We start from the raw sequence: 17,534 nt of genomic DNA, 5'->3' as shown, positions 1-17,534 counted from the left end.
CTTCTCCTTTGTCCTCTCATATTCAATTAGTTAACAAATTTTGTCATTTCTATCTCCAATAATTCTTCTGGATCAGTCTTTTCCTTTCCATCCCAACTGACATCGCCTTAATTCAGGCCCTTAACTTTATAGCTAGATGACTTCAAAAGCCTCCTAATAGGTCTAGTCTCTCTCTCTTAAGATATCACAATCAGATTTATCCTCCTTTAATCCTATCATGAACCTAAACAAAATCTGTCAATGGCTCTCCAAGTCCAAATTTATACAGGCTTTTAAGGCCCTCCCTAATTGGGCCTTTGGGTATCTAGGTGGCTCAGTGGATAGAGTGTTGGGTCTGAAGTCAGGAAGATCTGAATTCAAATCTGTCCTCAAACCTTACTAGTGTGATCCTAATCACTGAGACAACAGAATAACAATCTGGCCCTACTCTCTACTCTTTCCTCTCTTACACAAGCTCTTCCACTCCAGCTAATTCATTCTCCTTCCCATCTTTTGAACTTGGAATACTATGTGTCTATGAATTTTGATATTCATGTGCCTGAAATGCCTTCCCCAATCCTTTCCATCGAGTCAAATCCTTTATGGTCTCTGTTGTTGTTTAGTTGTTTCTAGTAGTGTCTGGCTCTTCATGACCCCATCTGGGTTTTTTTGGGAAAAGATACTGAAGTGGTTTGCCATTGCTTTTTCCAGCTTATTTTACAGATGAGGAAACTGAGGCAAACAGGGTTAAGTGACTTGCGCAGGGTCACATAGCTAGTAAGTGTCTAAGGCTAGATTTGAACTTAGGAAGATGAGGATTCCTGACTTCAGGTCCAGTGTCCTATCCACTGCATCATCTAGCTGCCCTAGAAATGAGGGCATTTTGTTGTTTGGTCATTTCAATCATGTTCAACTCTCTGTGACCCCATTTGGTAGCTGCCATATGAGCTCTGCTCCTCCTTAAAGCCTTTCCTTAACCTCTCTATTCTCTCAACTCTTAAAACACTACTCATACTGACATTTAATTATATTCAATCTCGTATTTTTATTTATCTATTTCTTGCATATATGAGCTATATTTCTAAAAGGATCACAACACCTTTGACAGAAATGACTGGTTCAATGAATGTAAATCTCTTTGCAACCTTAATAAGCTGTATACTTGTGAACTATTATTAGACCTCGATACTCATTTACAGTGTCTAACAGTGATAAACACTGAGTATGTACTTGATATTTGAATTGGATTCTTGAAATAACCTATGTAATTTTAGCATGTAAATATATCATGTGATTTAAAACTATGTATAATTACAAGTTTGATTTGATTAGCTTTTATTCATTTGTTTGGGATGGCACTAGAAACTTCCTGAGAGCAGGAATGTTTTAATGTTTGTCTTTGCATAAAGGAAAGGAAATGAATTGAAGGGAAAATAGCAGAATAAAAAGATCACTGGACTGAATCAGATGACCTGGGTTGAATCTCAGTTCTGATACTTACTAGCTGTTTCAATTTGGGCAAATTACTTAAGTCTTCTCAGCCTATTTCCTTATCTGAAAAATGGGGATAAATAATACATTCACTACTTCCACCAAGCAGTAGTGAAGAAAATGCTTTGTGAACTGTATAAATACGACACACAATATTAGCTATCATAGATATTATTTATACATAAACATTAGCTATTATTCAAACATTTTATTTAGTTAGAGGTTTAGAGATGGAAAAAATGATATTTTGAATTTGTTACAGTTTTTTAGATTTAGTCAGTTTTGTAAAATTTCCCTGTGAAGTCACCACACAAGTTCTACTCTGATGCTTCACTGTGATGATCATATGATCCTGGGTTCTTGGAGGCAATAGTAGCAGAGCACAAACTCTGAAAAGTTCAACCTACTGGGCCGGACTTCATAGATGAACCTCGTGTCTGTTGTCCAAGGACCAACTTACCTAAGTTTAGAGATGGCCAGAAATTTACCAGCAACTCTAGAGGGCCAATGTAAGATATAACACTCTCCTTTCCTCACCAAGTTCAGTGTCTGTCTTTCTTTCCTCTCTACATCCAGCACCCATACTAGGAAGACTTAACATATATACTGATACACCAAGCCAAATCTCCTGGTTCCTCAGCTTACTCATCTATCATGACCTACTCAATCACCCAGGGATCTTGCAGTCACTAAAAAGTGCTCCACTTCCATGTTCAAGAACCCTGAAATCCCTTTATTTGACCATAATCTTTGACCACAATTCTACCTCTCCTTCTGCCTTGAAACCTCAAACCCCATCCTTCATTCTCACTGTTACTCCTAAACCCTTGACCCCTCAGTTCTTTCCTAGACTATTAACCTTGAATGGGCTATAGTGATTACCCTTCCTCATCTTTACCTTTTAGTGAACAGATAAAACTGTCCTTTTTTCTGAAGTCTGTTTCCCCACTATGTTATCACCAGTCTTGCCTTGTGAAGAATCAACCTTGGATTACTCCCACCATCCAGTGCCTTAGCTCCTGTACTACTGAATGAAACTGGAGAAACTCATGAAATTGTGCTGATTGGGTCAGCACATAACAACAGCCTTATGTTACATAAATATCAACTGGATTCTCACTGCAGTTCAGCAATGCTTTTATGCCTCCCTAATCAATTCACTATCCCATTTACCACCTGGGCTTTTCCAAAACTTTTCAAGCCTCTTCAAACCTCCCCTTGGTACCTGATTCAACCTCCAAATGAAAACCTTGTTTCAATTTTACTAAAAAAAATAAATTTCAATCATTTGCCAAGAGGGTCCTCTTATCCCCTCCTCATCTCATGTCAATTTGATGCTTTCCACCATTATCTCCTCCTTTCATCCCTATTTCACATGAAGAGGTGGCCCTTCTTGCCAAAACAGTCCCCTCTATATGCACAAGTAATCCCATTCCAACCCATCTTCTCCAGCAGATTGTTCCCTCTAATCTTCAATCTCTATTGATCACTTCCTTACTGCAAACAAACATACCTCACCAGGTATCATCCCATAGCTCTCCTTTTTTGTCGTTTCTCCTTGAGTAATCCAAAACAATTAGTGCCTCTATTTCCTTTCTTATCACTCTCTTCTTAAGACTCCCAACCCCATCATCCAGTTGAAACTGTCCTCTCCAAAATTATCAATGACCTCTTAATTGTCTTTTCTTGGTCTTAATTCTTCTTGAACTTTCTTTAGCCTTTGACATTATTGATCACCATTCTCCCTGATATTCTCTTCTAGGTTTGACATTGCTCTGTCCTGATTCTCTTCCTTCCTGTCTGACCACCCCCTCTCAATCTCCTTTGCTTCATATAGTCATAGCTGATAACTTGCAGTGTCCCCCAAAGTGCTAACCTCAAATCCTCTTCCCTTTTCCTTATGACTATTTCACTTTGAGATCTCATCAGCTCCATGGATTCAAATATCACCTTAACTTACCCAGCCCTAACTTCTCCTAACCTCCAGTCTCACATTTACAAATGTCTAATGGACATTTTAAACTAGATGTCCTGTAGACCTCTTAAATTAAACATGTCCAAAACTAAATTCACTATCTTTTCCCCCAAGTTCTCTCCTCTTCCTAACTTTCCTGTTGCTGCCAAAGGCACTATAATGTTCCCAGTTGGTCAGCCTCACAACCTAGGTGTCATCCTCAACTCCTAACTCTCTCTCATCTCCCAACCAATTTGTTGTCAAGGCCTATGAATTCTATCTTCATACTATCTCTTGTATATACTCTTTCCTCTGACACTGCCACCACCCTGGCACAGGCCCTCATCACTTCATGCATGGAATATTATAATAGCTTTCTGGTTGTTTTTCCACCTGCCAAGCCTCTTCCCACTCAGTCTCTCCTTCACTCAGCTGTCAAATTGATCTTCCTAAAGCGCAAGTCTGAACACATCACTCCACAGTACCCTCCATTCAATAAACTTGGTGTCTCTCTACTGCCTCCAGAAACAAATAGAAAGCCCTTTATTCCGAATTCAAAACCTTCCATAATAAGGCTTCTTCCCACCTTTCCAGTCTTTTTATACTTTACTTCCCCCCCCCACACTAATTCCCCAGTTCAGTGATACCAGCTTCCTTTGCTGTTCCTCACACAAGATAATCCATCTCCCAGCTCTGGGAATTTTCCTTGGATGTTGATACCTGGAATTCTCTCCCTCATCATCACAGCGTTCTGACTTCCTTCAAGTCACAGTTAAAATCTCAACTTCTATGAGAGGCAGCTAGAAGGAACAATGGATAGTGGTCCTGGAGTCAGGAAGATGAGTTCCAGGTTAGCCTCAGATACTTACTAGCTGTGTGATCCTGGACAGGTTACTGAACCTCCATCTGTCTCAGCTTCCTTACCTCTAAAATGGGTATTACAATAGCATCTACCTTCCAGGGTTATGAAGATAAAATGACATAATATTTGTAAAGTGCTTTGTAAACCTTAAAGCACCATATACATATTTCCTAGTAGTAGCTATTAAAGATGCCTTTCCTGATTCCCCCCTCAATTCTAGTGCTAGGGAGCTAGTTGGCAGAATAGCTAGAGTGTTGGACTTGAAGTCAGGAAGACCTAATTTCAAATGCTGCCTCAGATACTAGTTGGCGAACCTCGTTTCCTCACTTCTAAACTTGGGGTAAAATATAGGGTTGTTGTGAATATCAAATGAGATAACATATGGAAAGTGCTTTGTAAAACCTTAAAGGACTATGTAAATGCTAACTATTATTAGCTATCATAGCTCCTTCCCTCTGTTGATATCCAATTTATCCTGTATGTATTTTGCTTGTACATAGTTGTTTGTATGTTGTTTCCCTCATTATTTCCTTGAAAGCAGGGATATTTTTCTTTCTTTGTATACTCAATGCTTAGCACAGTGCCTAGCACATAGCAGACACTTAATAAATGCCTGACTTCAGTTGTTTCAGTCATGTCCAACTCTTCATGACCCCACTTGGGGTTTTCTTAGCAAAGATTCTGGAGTGTTTTGCCATTTCTTCTCTGGCTCATTTTACAGATGAGGAAACTGAGGTAAACAGGGTTAGGTGACTTGCCCAAGGTCACAAAACTAGTAAGCATCTAAGGCCAGATCTGAACTCACTCTTCCTGACTCCAGCCTAGAATTCTATCCACTGCATCACTTAGCTGCCCTAACTATGAAGACCACTAAGTTATAAAGAAGCTGCCATTCATATGGGTATAAAGAACTGAAATTAAAAATCCTTGCATTTAAGTATTAGTGGAAAATTTCAGTTTCATCACTAGAGTCACTTAAAAAAGAGATTCAATTTTATCTTCCTTTTTTTCCCTCTGGCCTTACATAACTAATTTTTTTGACTTTATGTTCCTTGACATCAACATGTTAACTTCATGGTGCATTTTGTGCTCAGTTTGGCTTCTGTGGATGTCTGATTTTCATTTAAACTTTGAAGTTCGCAAAATCTTCTTCTTATTCCTATATAGACTCATGGATTTAAAGCTTTCAAAAGACATTCATGTTAGTGAAAATCAAATGACTAACAACATATTTTCATTTTGGCATCACTGTTTCTCTTTTGAAAAAACAGGCTTTACTGACTCTTGGATTTTATATCCATCATTTCTGGATATAACATAATGACAGCCCATGTCCCCAAACTGAACTCTCCCTTATAAAAAGAAAAACAATTCCTACCATCCAACTGATCTTTTTGTTACTCAGAGTTCAGCTTCCCTTCAGTGATTCTCATTTACATCGTTATCATCATTATGCATAGTGGTCTGCTTTTGCTTATTTTGTTCATGAGCAAGGAGAGGATGGACTGGATATGAAAGATGTTATCAAGGATAAAGAATCAACAGGGCATTTTGAATTCTAGCTTGAGGGAGGTTTAAAGATGTGTCTTCTATGATGTTCTAATACCACAGCTGAGTCAAATTTCCAAGGAAAGAAAATTCCACAGCCTACTGTATATGGCTTATGAAAACCCTTTCATAGTTTTGCCAGTTTAAAGCTTTATATAGTGAGATACTGACTTCTAGTTGATGGGAAGAGAAAAATGTGAAATAAAGTCTCTTCTGGAATTAAAGATTTATTTGATACTGGGAAAAGAGGCTCTCACATTCTCAGCTAGGATCAGAGTTATGTACCTGTCAAATTGCTTTTAACATCTTATATATCTGTAAACACATTTTGATGATTCATTTTAGTGATAGAAACTAGCTAGGAGCCAATTTAATAACATCTTTGTTTGAGGTATTTGCTTCTTGTCACTTACGTCTTGGGTCAAACTGTCAAAGGAAGTTGGTCCATTTCCTCTTCATCTGCTTTCTGGTTTCAAGAAATCTTCTGACATTTTTCCTCTTAAAATTTGGATCTACTGAAGTTTCATATTTGAACCAAAGAAAATTACTCACCAGAAATTATTTTTTTCTCTGAAGACAGTGACTATTATAGAGTCACATCCAACAACTCTCAAGAGAAGGAAAATGAAAATTATGTTCTTAGCTCTTATGTTTCTTTTGGCAGAGAAGGAAACTGGCACTTGGGAGACAATAGCTTTCAAAGGACTCCATCAAGGCTTGAAGGCATGTGATATGCTTTCACACTAAAGGTTCTAAAATTATTTTAGCTTGTAATATAGCTTCTGAATCTCATGCCTCTGGCTTAACATCAAAATGTGAAGAATTTCAGCCTCAAGCATTGACAATCTGGAGCCTTCAAGAGCAGCACTAAATCCATTGAAAGAGGAGAGACTTCCTAGCAGTTTTAAAAAACTGTATTCAACTTGCTCATATAAAGCACAAAAATTCTAAGTTAAGGCATTTATATAAATAATTTACACCCATTTAGGGTTTTCTAAAGCAGTTTCACAGAATTTTCACCACTAAGATTAAAGTATGCAAATGAATTGGAAGAAATGGAGAAAGAGAGAAAGCTTACTGAAAAATTTTCCCTCTGATGTTACAATTTTACTGACAACTCATGAACTGTGTAGTGTACATGAGGAAAAGGAAAAACATTTTTTTAATTTTTGTCCTAGCCTACTATATCTGGCTGCCCTCAGTCCCCACTTCCCATCTTTGTCAATCATCCATGTAGATACCAGGGCCTCCTCAGCACATGGAGTTTTGACCCATTCCTCATCCCCAGTCCCAATTTCTAACCCTCTTCCTCTCTAAGAACAATAATCAAATCAGTATTACCATCACTAATGGAAAGGAAATTACAATCTATTCCCTTATAACTCTAATCACAATCTTTATGACCAAAAAACCAAAGCACCCTTCCTTGGCCACCATTCTTGTATCTCCAGTCGCTATCACAGTGTCTAGAGCATGGCAGGTGCTTAAAAAATGCTGTGGATTAACTATCATGGATTCATTGATGACTAAACAATACATATCAAGAATCTTTGGAAGAAAAATATTCATAGCAAAATTGTATATTTATTTGGCTCTGCTCCCAAATACGCTCTTTACTGGACATAAAAAAAATATTTAATCAACATATAATACCACGAATGAACTTACATTCTTCTTCCTTGGGATCAAGTTGTGTAACACTAACAGACAAACGATCTACTCGCTCTTGTAAAGAGTTGACTCTGAAGGAAAAACTGTGTGCTTCATTAAATAGTTCTCCAAATATATCTTCAGCATACTTACCTACAAAACACAAAATAGAAATAAGGCAAAATGAGCCAGAGATTTTAGCATCGGTATGGAAACAAGTATTGATAATAATTGACCATTAAAAAGAATACTAAATTTGACATACATTTGGAGTATCATAAGCTACAAATTCTAAACATTTTCCTGCTTTCAAATATCACTTTCTGACCATCTCTACATCATGCTGTCTCCACTCAAGCAACTATCTCTGCCCCCTCCCCACCAGAAAATTGGACTGGAACCACCTTGGGCTTTGATAGGTCAGCTTCATTCAGCCTTATTCCAGACTTATATCTGAGCTAGGCCTCCAAAGCACTTATTGGTTGTCCATGTGCCATGCCTCCCTATGAACAGCCCTCTTGCTTTCCAATTCCCCTTTATGTTGCCTTCCCTCCTCAGTAGACTGTAAACTCCTCATGGGCAGGGAATATTTTACTTGCTTGTATTTGTATTATCATTATACTTGGCACAAAGCAGGCACTTAATGAATGCTCTATCCAATATTAGTCTCTGAACTCCTTGAGAATTGGGACTGTCATTTGCTTTTTTTTTGGTATCCTACTCAGCCCAGTGCCTGGCACATAGTAGGTCCTTAATGAATGTTTATTGACTAATGACACATTACTATAAGGACTAAATTGAATGTTCTAAATAAGCTGTAGTACAAGACAACACACCTATACCAGTACAGTCACCCTCAGAGATCTCCCTATGAAACATGTTTAGGCTTTGATGTTCTATTTTCAATGGACCAACTTAAAGTCTGAAATTGTGGAATTCACTTGTATAGCCAATTTAGGTTAAAATTTAGATTTCTTACAAAACCCCAAATATTCTAGTTGAAAAAGAGAAATCAAATCTAATTAGTCAATTAGCCTGGGGATTTATAATGGAAAATAATCATTACATTTGTAATATCAAGAATTAACACTTTCATGTAACATGAGATGAATCAAAATACCAAATAATTGCCAGATTATCTAAAATTATATTTTTAAAGAGATATTTTAGGCCTGAAAGTGTTCTATAGATTAAATTCCAGGATATTAATTGTATACTTGGCTCTATAATAATATATTACATTACTTTTTTTCCAAGAAATCAGGATCATCACAATGAAGGGCTCCTGAGTTATGTAGGGTTGCCTGCCCTACATATATGGACCCAAACTGCCAGACCTTTTGAGTTCTTGTGTTTGATTTTTATATTTCTTGGTCTTCTCTCTTTCCTGTCAGCTGTCCTTTCTTACTGCTATAACTAATTGTATTTGATTGTGACACCTTCCTTACCATGCAACCCCTGCCCCTTTCTAATTTGTTGTTTTTAATTATATGAGGCCTTTAGTACCAGAAAAGAATGATTTTTAGAACTGTGGGTGTCCAATAAAAATAAAGAGGTAGTGAAGTCCTATCCTATGAATAAAATGTATTAACTTTACTTAGTGAATGGACTTTGTGATTTCTATTTCGACTTACTTCCTAATTCTCAGGTAAATTCTGGGTAAGTGAGGTTTCTGGATAGTTGGGATCTTGATAGGCAAATTATACTTTGCTATAACACATTTGTTTTGGGCTATTGCTATGGGTAGAATCCTCTAATATCATAAACTAACCTCTAAGAACCTGACTCAACTCTCTCTTTCTGCCTAAGAATTTAATTGTATTTGTAGAGATTGGCTTCAATGTTATGCTTGCCAAAAGGTGCTATGACACTATATGCTTTAGAATTAACATTTCTTAAGTTTAAAATGACAACTTATGTAAAATGAATCAGCACTTCACTCTATAGATTATAAATGCTAAACTGTACTAAACTGAGGCAGCTCTATTCACTGGGGCAGTAGAGAGTGTGCTGGGCCTGGAGTAAGGAAGATCCAAGTTCAAATATGGCCTCAGACACTAGCTGTGTGGCCCTGGGCAAGTCACTTAACTTCTGTTTGCCTCAGTTTCCTCAACTATAAAATGGGGATAATAACAGCACCTACCTGACAGGATTGTTGTAAGGAACAAATGAAAGCATATTTGTAGCACAGTACCTGGAACACAGTAGGCACTATTTAAATGCTTATTCCCTTATATTGAGTGAATTTTAGATGAAGGATACTTGTAGTCTATCTGAAATATTTTGCTACTGTTCAAAGAAAAATGTTATCATTTACTAGCTTACATCCAGATAGTGTTTTCTAATTTTCTTTTTTGTTTTGTTTTTGGTTGTTTGTTTGCTTTGCTAGGCAATAAGGTTAAGTGACTTGCCCAGGGTCACACAGCTAGTAAGTATCAAGTGTCTGAGGACGGATTTGAACTCAGGTCCTCTTGACTCCAGAGCTGATGCTCTTTCCACTGCGCCACCTAGCTGCCCCTATTTTCTAATTTTCAATTCAATTTCTGCACACAACATCTTATTTGATCATCACATAATTCCTGACCTAGTCATATTTTTCTTAATGGATTAAAATTATATATACAGTGTTATATTAGTCAAAACAGATATTCAAACTTGCCAAATACCCTTAAACTACAAGCTCACCATAATGATAATCATGATAATCATTACTCTTCAGTGAACAGATCTGGGATCTCAGCAATGTGGGTACACCCTCTAGTAGGATAGTTTGCAACTTATCTATGCATTCTCATACTATGCAATTCTTGTATAAATCTATCATGGGAAGCACATGCTTCCTGCTTCAGGCCTTTCTATATGTCTCCTAAAACATAGGTATACTAGGGCAGCATATAGACTAACCTTTCATTCGGTCAAATATGATAAAGTCTATAAGTGCTTAGCATGGTACCTGGCATATAGTAGGTGTTTAATACATGTTTGTTCCCTTGCCCCTCCCCCCCCACTATACATGACTGGTTCACCCCCTTTACCAGTCATCATCTCACTCCTTTCAAATAATTTGCCATTGCTAATATGTTACAGCATATTTACACCTATCATATATGTCTCTCCTCCTATCACATGTCTCTGTCTTCCTTTTGGATTCATTGGAGACTGCTGTATTCCATGAATTACTATCTTTGCAGGAAGAATATTAGTGTTAAAATGACTGAAGATATGGATCATCTTTATTAAAAGACCATCCATACTGTAGTGTGGACAATAGGCATTTTTTAATTCATTCTATTGATTGTCCAGGTGTTTTATTTTTGTCTTATAGGTTAGTCAACAATTCTTATAAATACATATATACTTTTTTTTAATCAAGAGAGAAATATGCATCTGGGTTCATAACTATATATTTTTTAAGGTGATAGTAGCTGTGATATTAATATCTAGATATGAAAAAAAATATTCCCTCTTTAGGCACAACCAACTTGAAGGATATTTAAATAGTTAAGTTCTTACTTCATATTTAAATATGTTTCCATTACTATGTATAAGTTTGTTGATACCACAGCTTTCATTATATGACATTCAACTCAATCCACACTGATCATATTGCCTTACACCTATCATATATGTCTCTCCTCCTATCACATGTCTCTGTCTTCCTTTTGGATTCACTGGAGACTGCTGTATTCCATGAATTACTATCTTTGCAGGAAGAATATTAGTGTTAAAATGACTGAAGATATGGATCATCTTTATTAAAAGACCATCCATACTGTAGTGTGGACAATAGGCATTTTTTAATTCATTCTATTGATTGTCCAATTTGGGTAGTTCTTACTCTGCAGCCTCCCAATTAGGCTAGCTTTGGGGAGCACATCATGACCATTGGAGGAACCATGGTCACCACTGCTAGCTTTGGTTAATCACAAGCATAATCCCTAGCATTTACATATGGGCAGCTCGGTGGCACAGTGGATAGAGTGCCAGATGCTGAGTCAGAAAGACTCATCTTCATGAGTTCAAATCTGGCCTCAGACACTTAATAGATGTGTGACCCTGAGCAAGGCATAAGGCCTGGACTTGATACAAAGATAGAGAGACATGATGCAGACTCTTTTCTTAAGGAGCCACTTATGACATAAGGACAAGTAGAAAACAATTGGCCAGGTGATGTGCTACCAAAAAGATGGAGAAGGTGGAGATAATTTTCAATTGGTGAATATTCAGGGAAGATGTCAGAGAGGTGAAATCAGAGTTGGAGCTTGAAGGAAGTAGGGGACATAAGGGGATCATAAGTGGATGGAGGTGGTGGTGGTGGTGGTAACAATTCATTCTAGGCATGAGGATCAGCTTGAGTGAAGAGATGGGACTGGTGGAGAGATCAGAACAAAGTAGTCCAGGCTGGTTGGACTAGAGAGTAGAGTATGTGCAAGAGAGAAGTGTAAGATAAGACTAGGAAGATGTTCTTACAATAATCCAAATGAGAAAAGATGAGTGTTCAGACAAGGTTGGTTGCAGTGGAATTTGGGTAGGGCCAGATGCAAGAGATATTCACAGTCCCAGACAGGATTTTAGTAACTGATTGGACGTGGATACTGAGGAAGAAAGTCAAAGATGACTCTCAGGTAGGAATCTCTGTTTACTGGTAGGATGATGGTCATAGTAAGTTCTACATAAATGCTTATTTCCTTTCCTTCCACTTTCCTATCAACAGAAATAGAAGTCAATCAAACAATAATCATTTAAATGTTAAGTATACACTTTTTTTTTTAGTCAGCCTTTCTGGAGGATGTAACTATGTGTTCACAGAGCTGTGGGGACTGATCCATGACCATCTGGAGAATAACTAGGCCAAGAACATTGTGTTTTATCTTTACAATAAAAGGAAGACTTCTCATTCAAAGGCAAATTCTTCTTTTCAAAAGGTTGCATTCAATGTTACTTTAAAAATAATTCCAATTGGTTAAATTTGCGTGCTGAAAGTTGTCCCATAAAATAACATTATCTGGGTTTTATAACATTTTCATTTGATTGAGAATTAGATACGTTTGCATTTCTTTTCAGTATTTTGTTCTGACAAATAAAAGTCAACACACATTTTGGACTCAATATTTCTCCTTACCTAATCTGTGCCTACTGCATTTTTTTTCCTGTTAAAGATGGTTTTATTGCCTTTTTTGCGTGCTGAGTATCATCATATAATCTTTTAAAGCTTCCTTTCAGGCCCAGAATACTAAGAAAGCATTCCATCTAACTTATTGTTTATTGCTATAGCAATTGCCAACTGCCCCTTCTTAACCCTAAACTTACCTAGTTGCCAGGTCCAGGCTTTCTCACACTATGCTAGATTTTATTTGGGGTTCTGCTGCTGTAGCTATCTTTCCACCCATTCTCATTCCACTCACTCTTGGGTTGCTTACAATTTGGGTAGTTCTTACTCTGCAGCCTCCCAACTAGGCTAGCTTTGGGGAGCACATCATGACCATTGGAGGAACCATGGTCACCACTGCTAGCTTTGGTTAATCACAAGCATAATCCCTAGCATTTACATATGGGCAGCTCGGTGGCACAGTGGATAGAGTGCCAGATGTTGAGTCAGAAAGACTCATCTTCATGAGTTCAAATCTGGCCTCAGACACTTAATAGATGTGTGACCCTGAGCAAGTCACTTAACCCTGTTTGCCTCAGTTTTCTCATTGTCAACTGAGCTGGAGAAGGAAATGGCAAACCACTCCATGTATCTTTGCCAAGAAAACCCCAAACAGGGTGACAGAGTCAGACACGACTGAAAAATGACTGAATGACAATAGCATTTATACAAGTATCCTAAGGTTTGCACAGCGTTTTACAAACTATCTCATTTTAACCTCACAACCATCCTGGGAGGTAAGTATATGTCATCATTATCCCTATCTTGAAAGTAAAGAAAACTGAGACAGACAGAGGTAAGTGAGTTGCCTGGGGTCACACAAGCATCTGAGGCATAATTTGAACTCAGGTCTTTTTAATTCCAGGTTCAGAGTTGTATTTGCTGTACTACTTAGTTATCTTATTGCTAGTTATACCTGAAACCCTGGGGCAAAATTTGGGAGGAGGGGAGCTGCTGGAGTAATCTTGTTCCCTGGTCACCCAGGTAATTAATTATAAAATATATAATTATAGGTAAAAAACAAAAGACCTAGATTTAAGACTAGCCCCTGACACCTTGGTTGTGTGACCCTGGACAAGGCACTTAATCCCTTATGCCCCGCCATCCCTGTAATTTTCTAAGAATAAATTACAAAACAGTTGCTGATCCACCTTAGTAGGAATTTTTTCATCATTGTTTCTTATGTCAATGAAATTAACAGGTCTGGAGTCCTTCCCTTCCTCTGTTCTCCAGAAAACCCTCATCCTTTAAATTTATATAGCTTCAGAGAAGCTAGATAATGCCAGGCAAGACCCAGGTTCATATCCTGTTTCTGACACTGTGAAATTTATCTCTGTGAAATCTTGGGCTTCCTCATCTGCAAAATGCAAATAAAAACACCTGTCTCTACTCTGGGTTTTTAGGAGGCTCAAATGAGATAATTCATGTAAAACAGGTTGCAAACCTTAATGCCCCATATAAATGTCAGCTACTACCATTATCCATATGGCAAAGGAAGAAATACAAAACTAGGGAATCAGCTCACTCACCTAACTGCTGTGGCAGGACAGTTTTTTTAAAAATGCAAATATATACATGTTATAATAACTTATGATTACAGAGCATTTTAAGGTTTGCAAAGTTCATTTTTAAACATCCTTTAATCCTCTACTAATTGATTCCTCCTAAGAGAACTCTAAGAATATTTTACAAACTGAAAAATGTCATGGTCTCTATACCTCTAACAACCAGCAGCACTATATAAATACTTGCTGAACAAATGAAAGATGATAATAAAGGCAAAATTTTTATCTTTTTTTTATAGCTCACTTTTCAATCATCATATGTTAAGGTTTACAAAGCACTTAACTCACAATAACTCTGTGAGGTAGGTAGTACAAGCATTATTTCTAATTTACAGACTTACACACTAAGGTTAAGCAGGGTTCGGTGATTTGCTCAAAGTTATACATAGCTAGGAAGTGGAAAAGCTGAAATTTGAGCCCAAATCAATAATTTTTGCACTTATTGTCTCAACGCTGAGTCATAATAAGAGCTCACATGTATAAAGAGCTAAATTGGGTGGGGAACCTGAGGCCTGGAGGCCACCTGTGGCCTTCTAGACCCTCAAGTGCAGCCCTTTGACAGAATCCAAACTTCACAGAACAAATTCCCTTAATAAAAAGATTTGTTCTGTAAAGCATGGACTCAGTCAAAAGGCAGCACCCAAGGACCTAGAAGGCCACTCACGGCCTTGAGGCTGCAGGTTCCCTATTTCTGAGCTAAAACAAACCTACTAGGCAGGTAGCTGTCTCAGTGGGTAGAGTGCAGGGCCTGGAGTCAGGAAGACCTGAGTTCAAATGTGGCCTCAGATACTTAACTGTGTGGCTCTGGGCAGGACAAAAGGAGACAACAGGCAGACAACTGTGCACAAATAAGCTGTGTGTACAAAATAAATTGGAGACACTCTCAGAGGGAAGGCACTAAAATTAAGGAGGACTGGGAAAGGCTTCTTGTAGAAGGTGGGAACCAAGCTTTGGCTTGAGGGAAGGTGGGGAGGCAAGGAGACCAGGTGAGGAAGGAGAGAATTCCAGGCATGGGGGAAGAGACAGGATAATGTCTTGGAGTCAGGAAGTATTACCAAGGAGGCCAGTGTCATTGTATTGCTGTGCTCATGGAGAATGAAATATAAGGAGACTGGAGAGGTATGAAGGGGTCATTTTATGAAGGGCATAAAGGCCAGAAGACCTTATATTTGATCTTTTATTTAATGAGAAACCACTAAAGTTTACAGAATGGGGTTGGGGGGAGAAGAGGACTTGGTCAATCTTGCACTTTAAGATGAATTTGATGGACGAGTAAAGTATGGACTGGAGAGGGGAAAGACTTGAGACACGGATACCAACCACTGGGCTATTGCAGTAGTCCAGGCATGAGACGATGGGGCCTGAACCAGAGTGATGGCAGCGTCAGAGGACAGAAGGGGGAATATACGAGAGATATTATGAAGAGAGAATTGACAGAACTTGGCAACTGATTGGATACAGTGGGTAAGAGGGAATGAGGAGTCAAGGATTACACCTAGTTTGCTCTAAAAACGTTATGTCATTGGGCCCTACTATAGCTCTGTGAGGTAGGTAGTATTATTACTCCCTTCTTATTGATGAGCAAACTGAGGTCAAAAGGGATTAATTGACTTGCTGGTAGGTACCTGGAGTGAGATGTGCACAGATGTGCTACTGAGATGTGATAAAAGCAAAGGAAAAGAGGATTGCAGGATGAGAAAAAATATAAAGTTAGACTGGTCATAATCTATAAGTACAGGATCAAAATTTCAAAATGAGGAAAGTGAGGCCAGAGCTCACAGTGAAGATAAAGATTAGTTGGAAAATTCGAGGCACAAGAAGAAAATGAAGACTAGGATAGAATTACAAGACTAGAGGAATTACAGAGTTCTGGATTGTGGTGGCAGAACATTTGTACGTGATGATGAGGTTGAGTGTATGAAAATTTCTACATGTAGGAGTTAGAGGTAGAATGAAGGTGATGGTGGTCTTTGGAGGTCAGGAGATCAGATATTTGAGGTGACATCATACTGAAGTATATTATATGTTAAAGTCTCCTAAAAGGGAAAGTGATGGATGGCAGAAGAATATCGAACCAAATGTAGATTTCCTTGAAAAAGGAGAAATGATGAACTGGGGACAGGTAGATAAATTCCAGCAGGGACTATATAGGGTCATATATAATGGATTGAATGAATCTCAAAGGAAGAGAGTTTGATGGATGATGGCAGCAGAGAGAGTGTCTAAGCAACAAGGAATATGTCCTACTTGTGTCTCATTGTGTCAGTGGGCATGAAAGAGGTGGCTACAAACTAAATGTCTGTTAGGTGAAACCAGGTTTCTGTGATTGTAAGGCACAGAATGTGAAAAGAAGATGTCTAATACAAAGGAGAGTTTACTAACAACAAAATGGTAGCATCTGGAGGACACGCAGAGCTGGATGGAGACAAGGGATCAATGGAGAAGACACAATAAATTATGTTAGAACACGTATGGTAATGTGGAAGGCTTATTCACGTCCACTTCTTTATTTTATTACAAGTCTGGATGTCTTCAGCTTGATTAAACTATAGCCTCCTACCTAGCAGAATTATTATTTTAGACGATGGTACACAATAAAAGAAAGGAAAACTAAATGAGATATCACCAAAGTAAGAACCAACTCAGCAAAAAAAAAAAGTAGTCTTTAATATCCGTATAAATGGAGGGAAAGGGGAGGCAGAATGTGAGTTTCAAAGTACCCTTTTATCAAACTTTTTATTTATAACTTTTACCAAAAATGTTTATTATATCTAAGAGCAAGGGACTCACTATATTAAGCATATTATTGGACCCTGGGACTCCCAAGAATTCCATTTTTCTAATGTTGTATTTTATTCTATCAGTACCCTATAGCAAGGAGTTTTGAAATTATACAATTAAAAATGTAGTATGATATAGGCAAAACATTAAAATGCAAGAACATTACAGAAATAAAAATCAATAAATTCCACTTTCATCATAAAGTCACCAGATGGGGCTGTAAGCTGCCAAGCATTTCCAAAAAAGAAACAGGTAAGAAAGGATTTTGATTCTGTGCTTCTCTAGGGGAAAAGTAGGTCAGGAAGCTCTTCATTTCTAATTTGAACTTTATTCGTTAACAAGGGGTTTAAATAGGTAAGCCTATCAATTATTTATCTGTTTATATTAACTGCTTAAAAATCCCAACAAAATGACAGAAATATGGTTCTCAGGTAATTAGCCCCCCCCAAATCTTAATTTCAATATGATCACATTCTATTGGTGCTGAAGGAAAAGCATTTATTCTACTCATATTTCTAATTGTGTTCTGTTGCTCCAATTTTAAGTTAATACTTC

The 17,534-nt window shown here is 37.8% G+C and overlaps 1 protein-coding gene across 6 annotated transcripts in view; it reads right to left on the bottom strand.

Moving 5' to 3' along the window:
• WASF1 (WASP family member 1) overlaps nucleotides 1–17,534 on the bottom strand; it is a 129,728-nt gene that overhangs the window by 18,062 nt on the left and 94,132 nt on the right. For all 6 annotated transcript variants that reach the window (XM_021008070.2, XM_021008069.2, XM_021008068.2 and 3 more), the window contains one exon: nucleotides 7,503–7,637. In XM_021008070.2, the coding sequence (XP_020863729.1) occupies nucleotides 7,503–7,637 (135 nt within the window). The remainder of the gene's footprint in view (nucleotides 1–7,502; nucleotides 7,638–17,534) is intronic.

Source organism: Phascolarctos cinereus, unplaced genomic scaffold (assembly GCF_003287225.1).
Source record: "Phascolarctos cinereus isolate Bilbo 61053 unplaced genomic scaffold, phaCin_HiC Scaffold_5;HRSCAF=322, whole genome shotgun sequence".
Classification (NCBI taxonomy): Eukaryota; Metazoa; Chordata; class Mammalia; order Diprotodontia; family Phascolarctidae; genus Phascolarctos; species Phascolarctos cinereus.
Note: the sequence above shows the minus strand (reverse complement) of the source record. Positions and strands in the feature narration are given on the sequence as shown.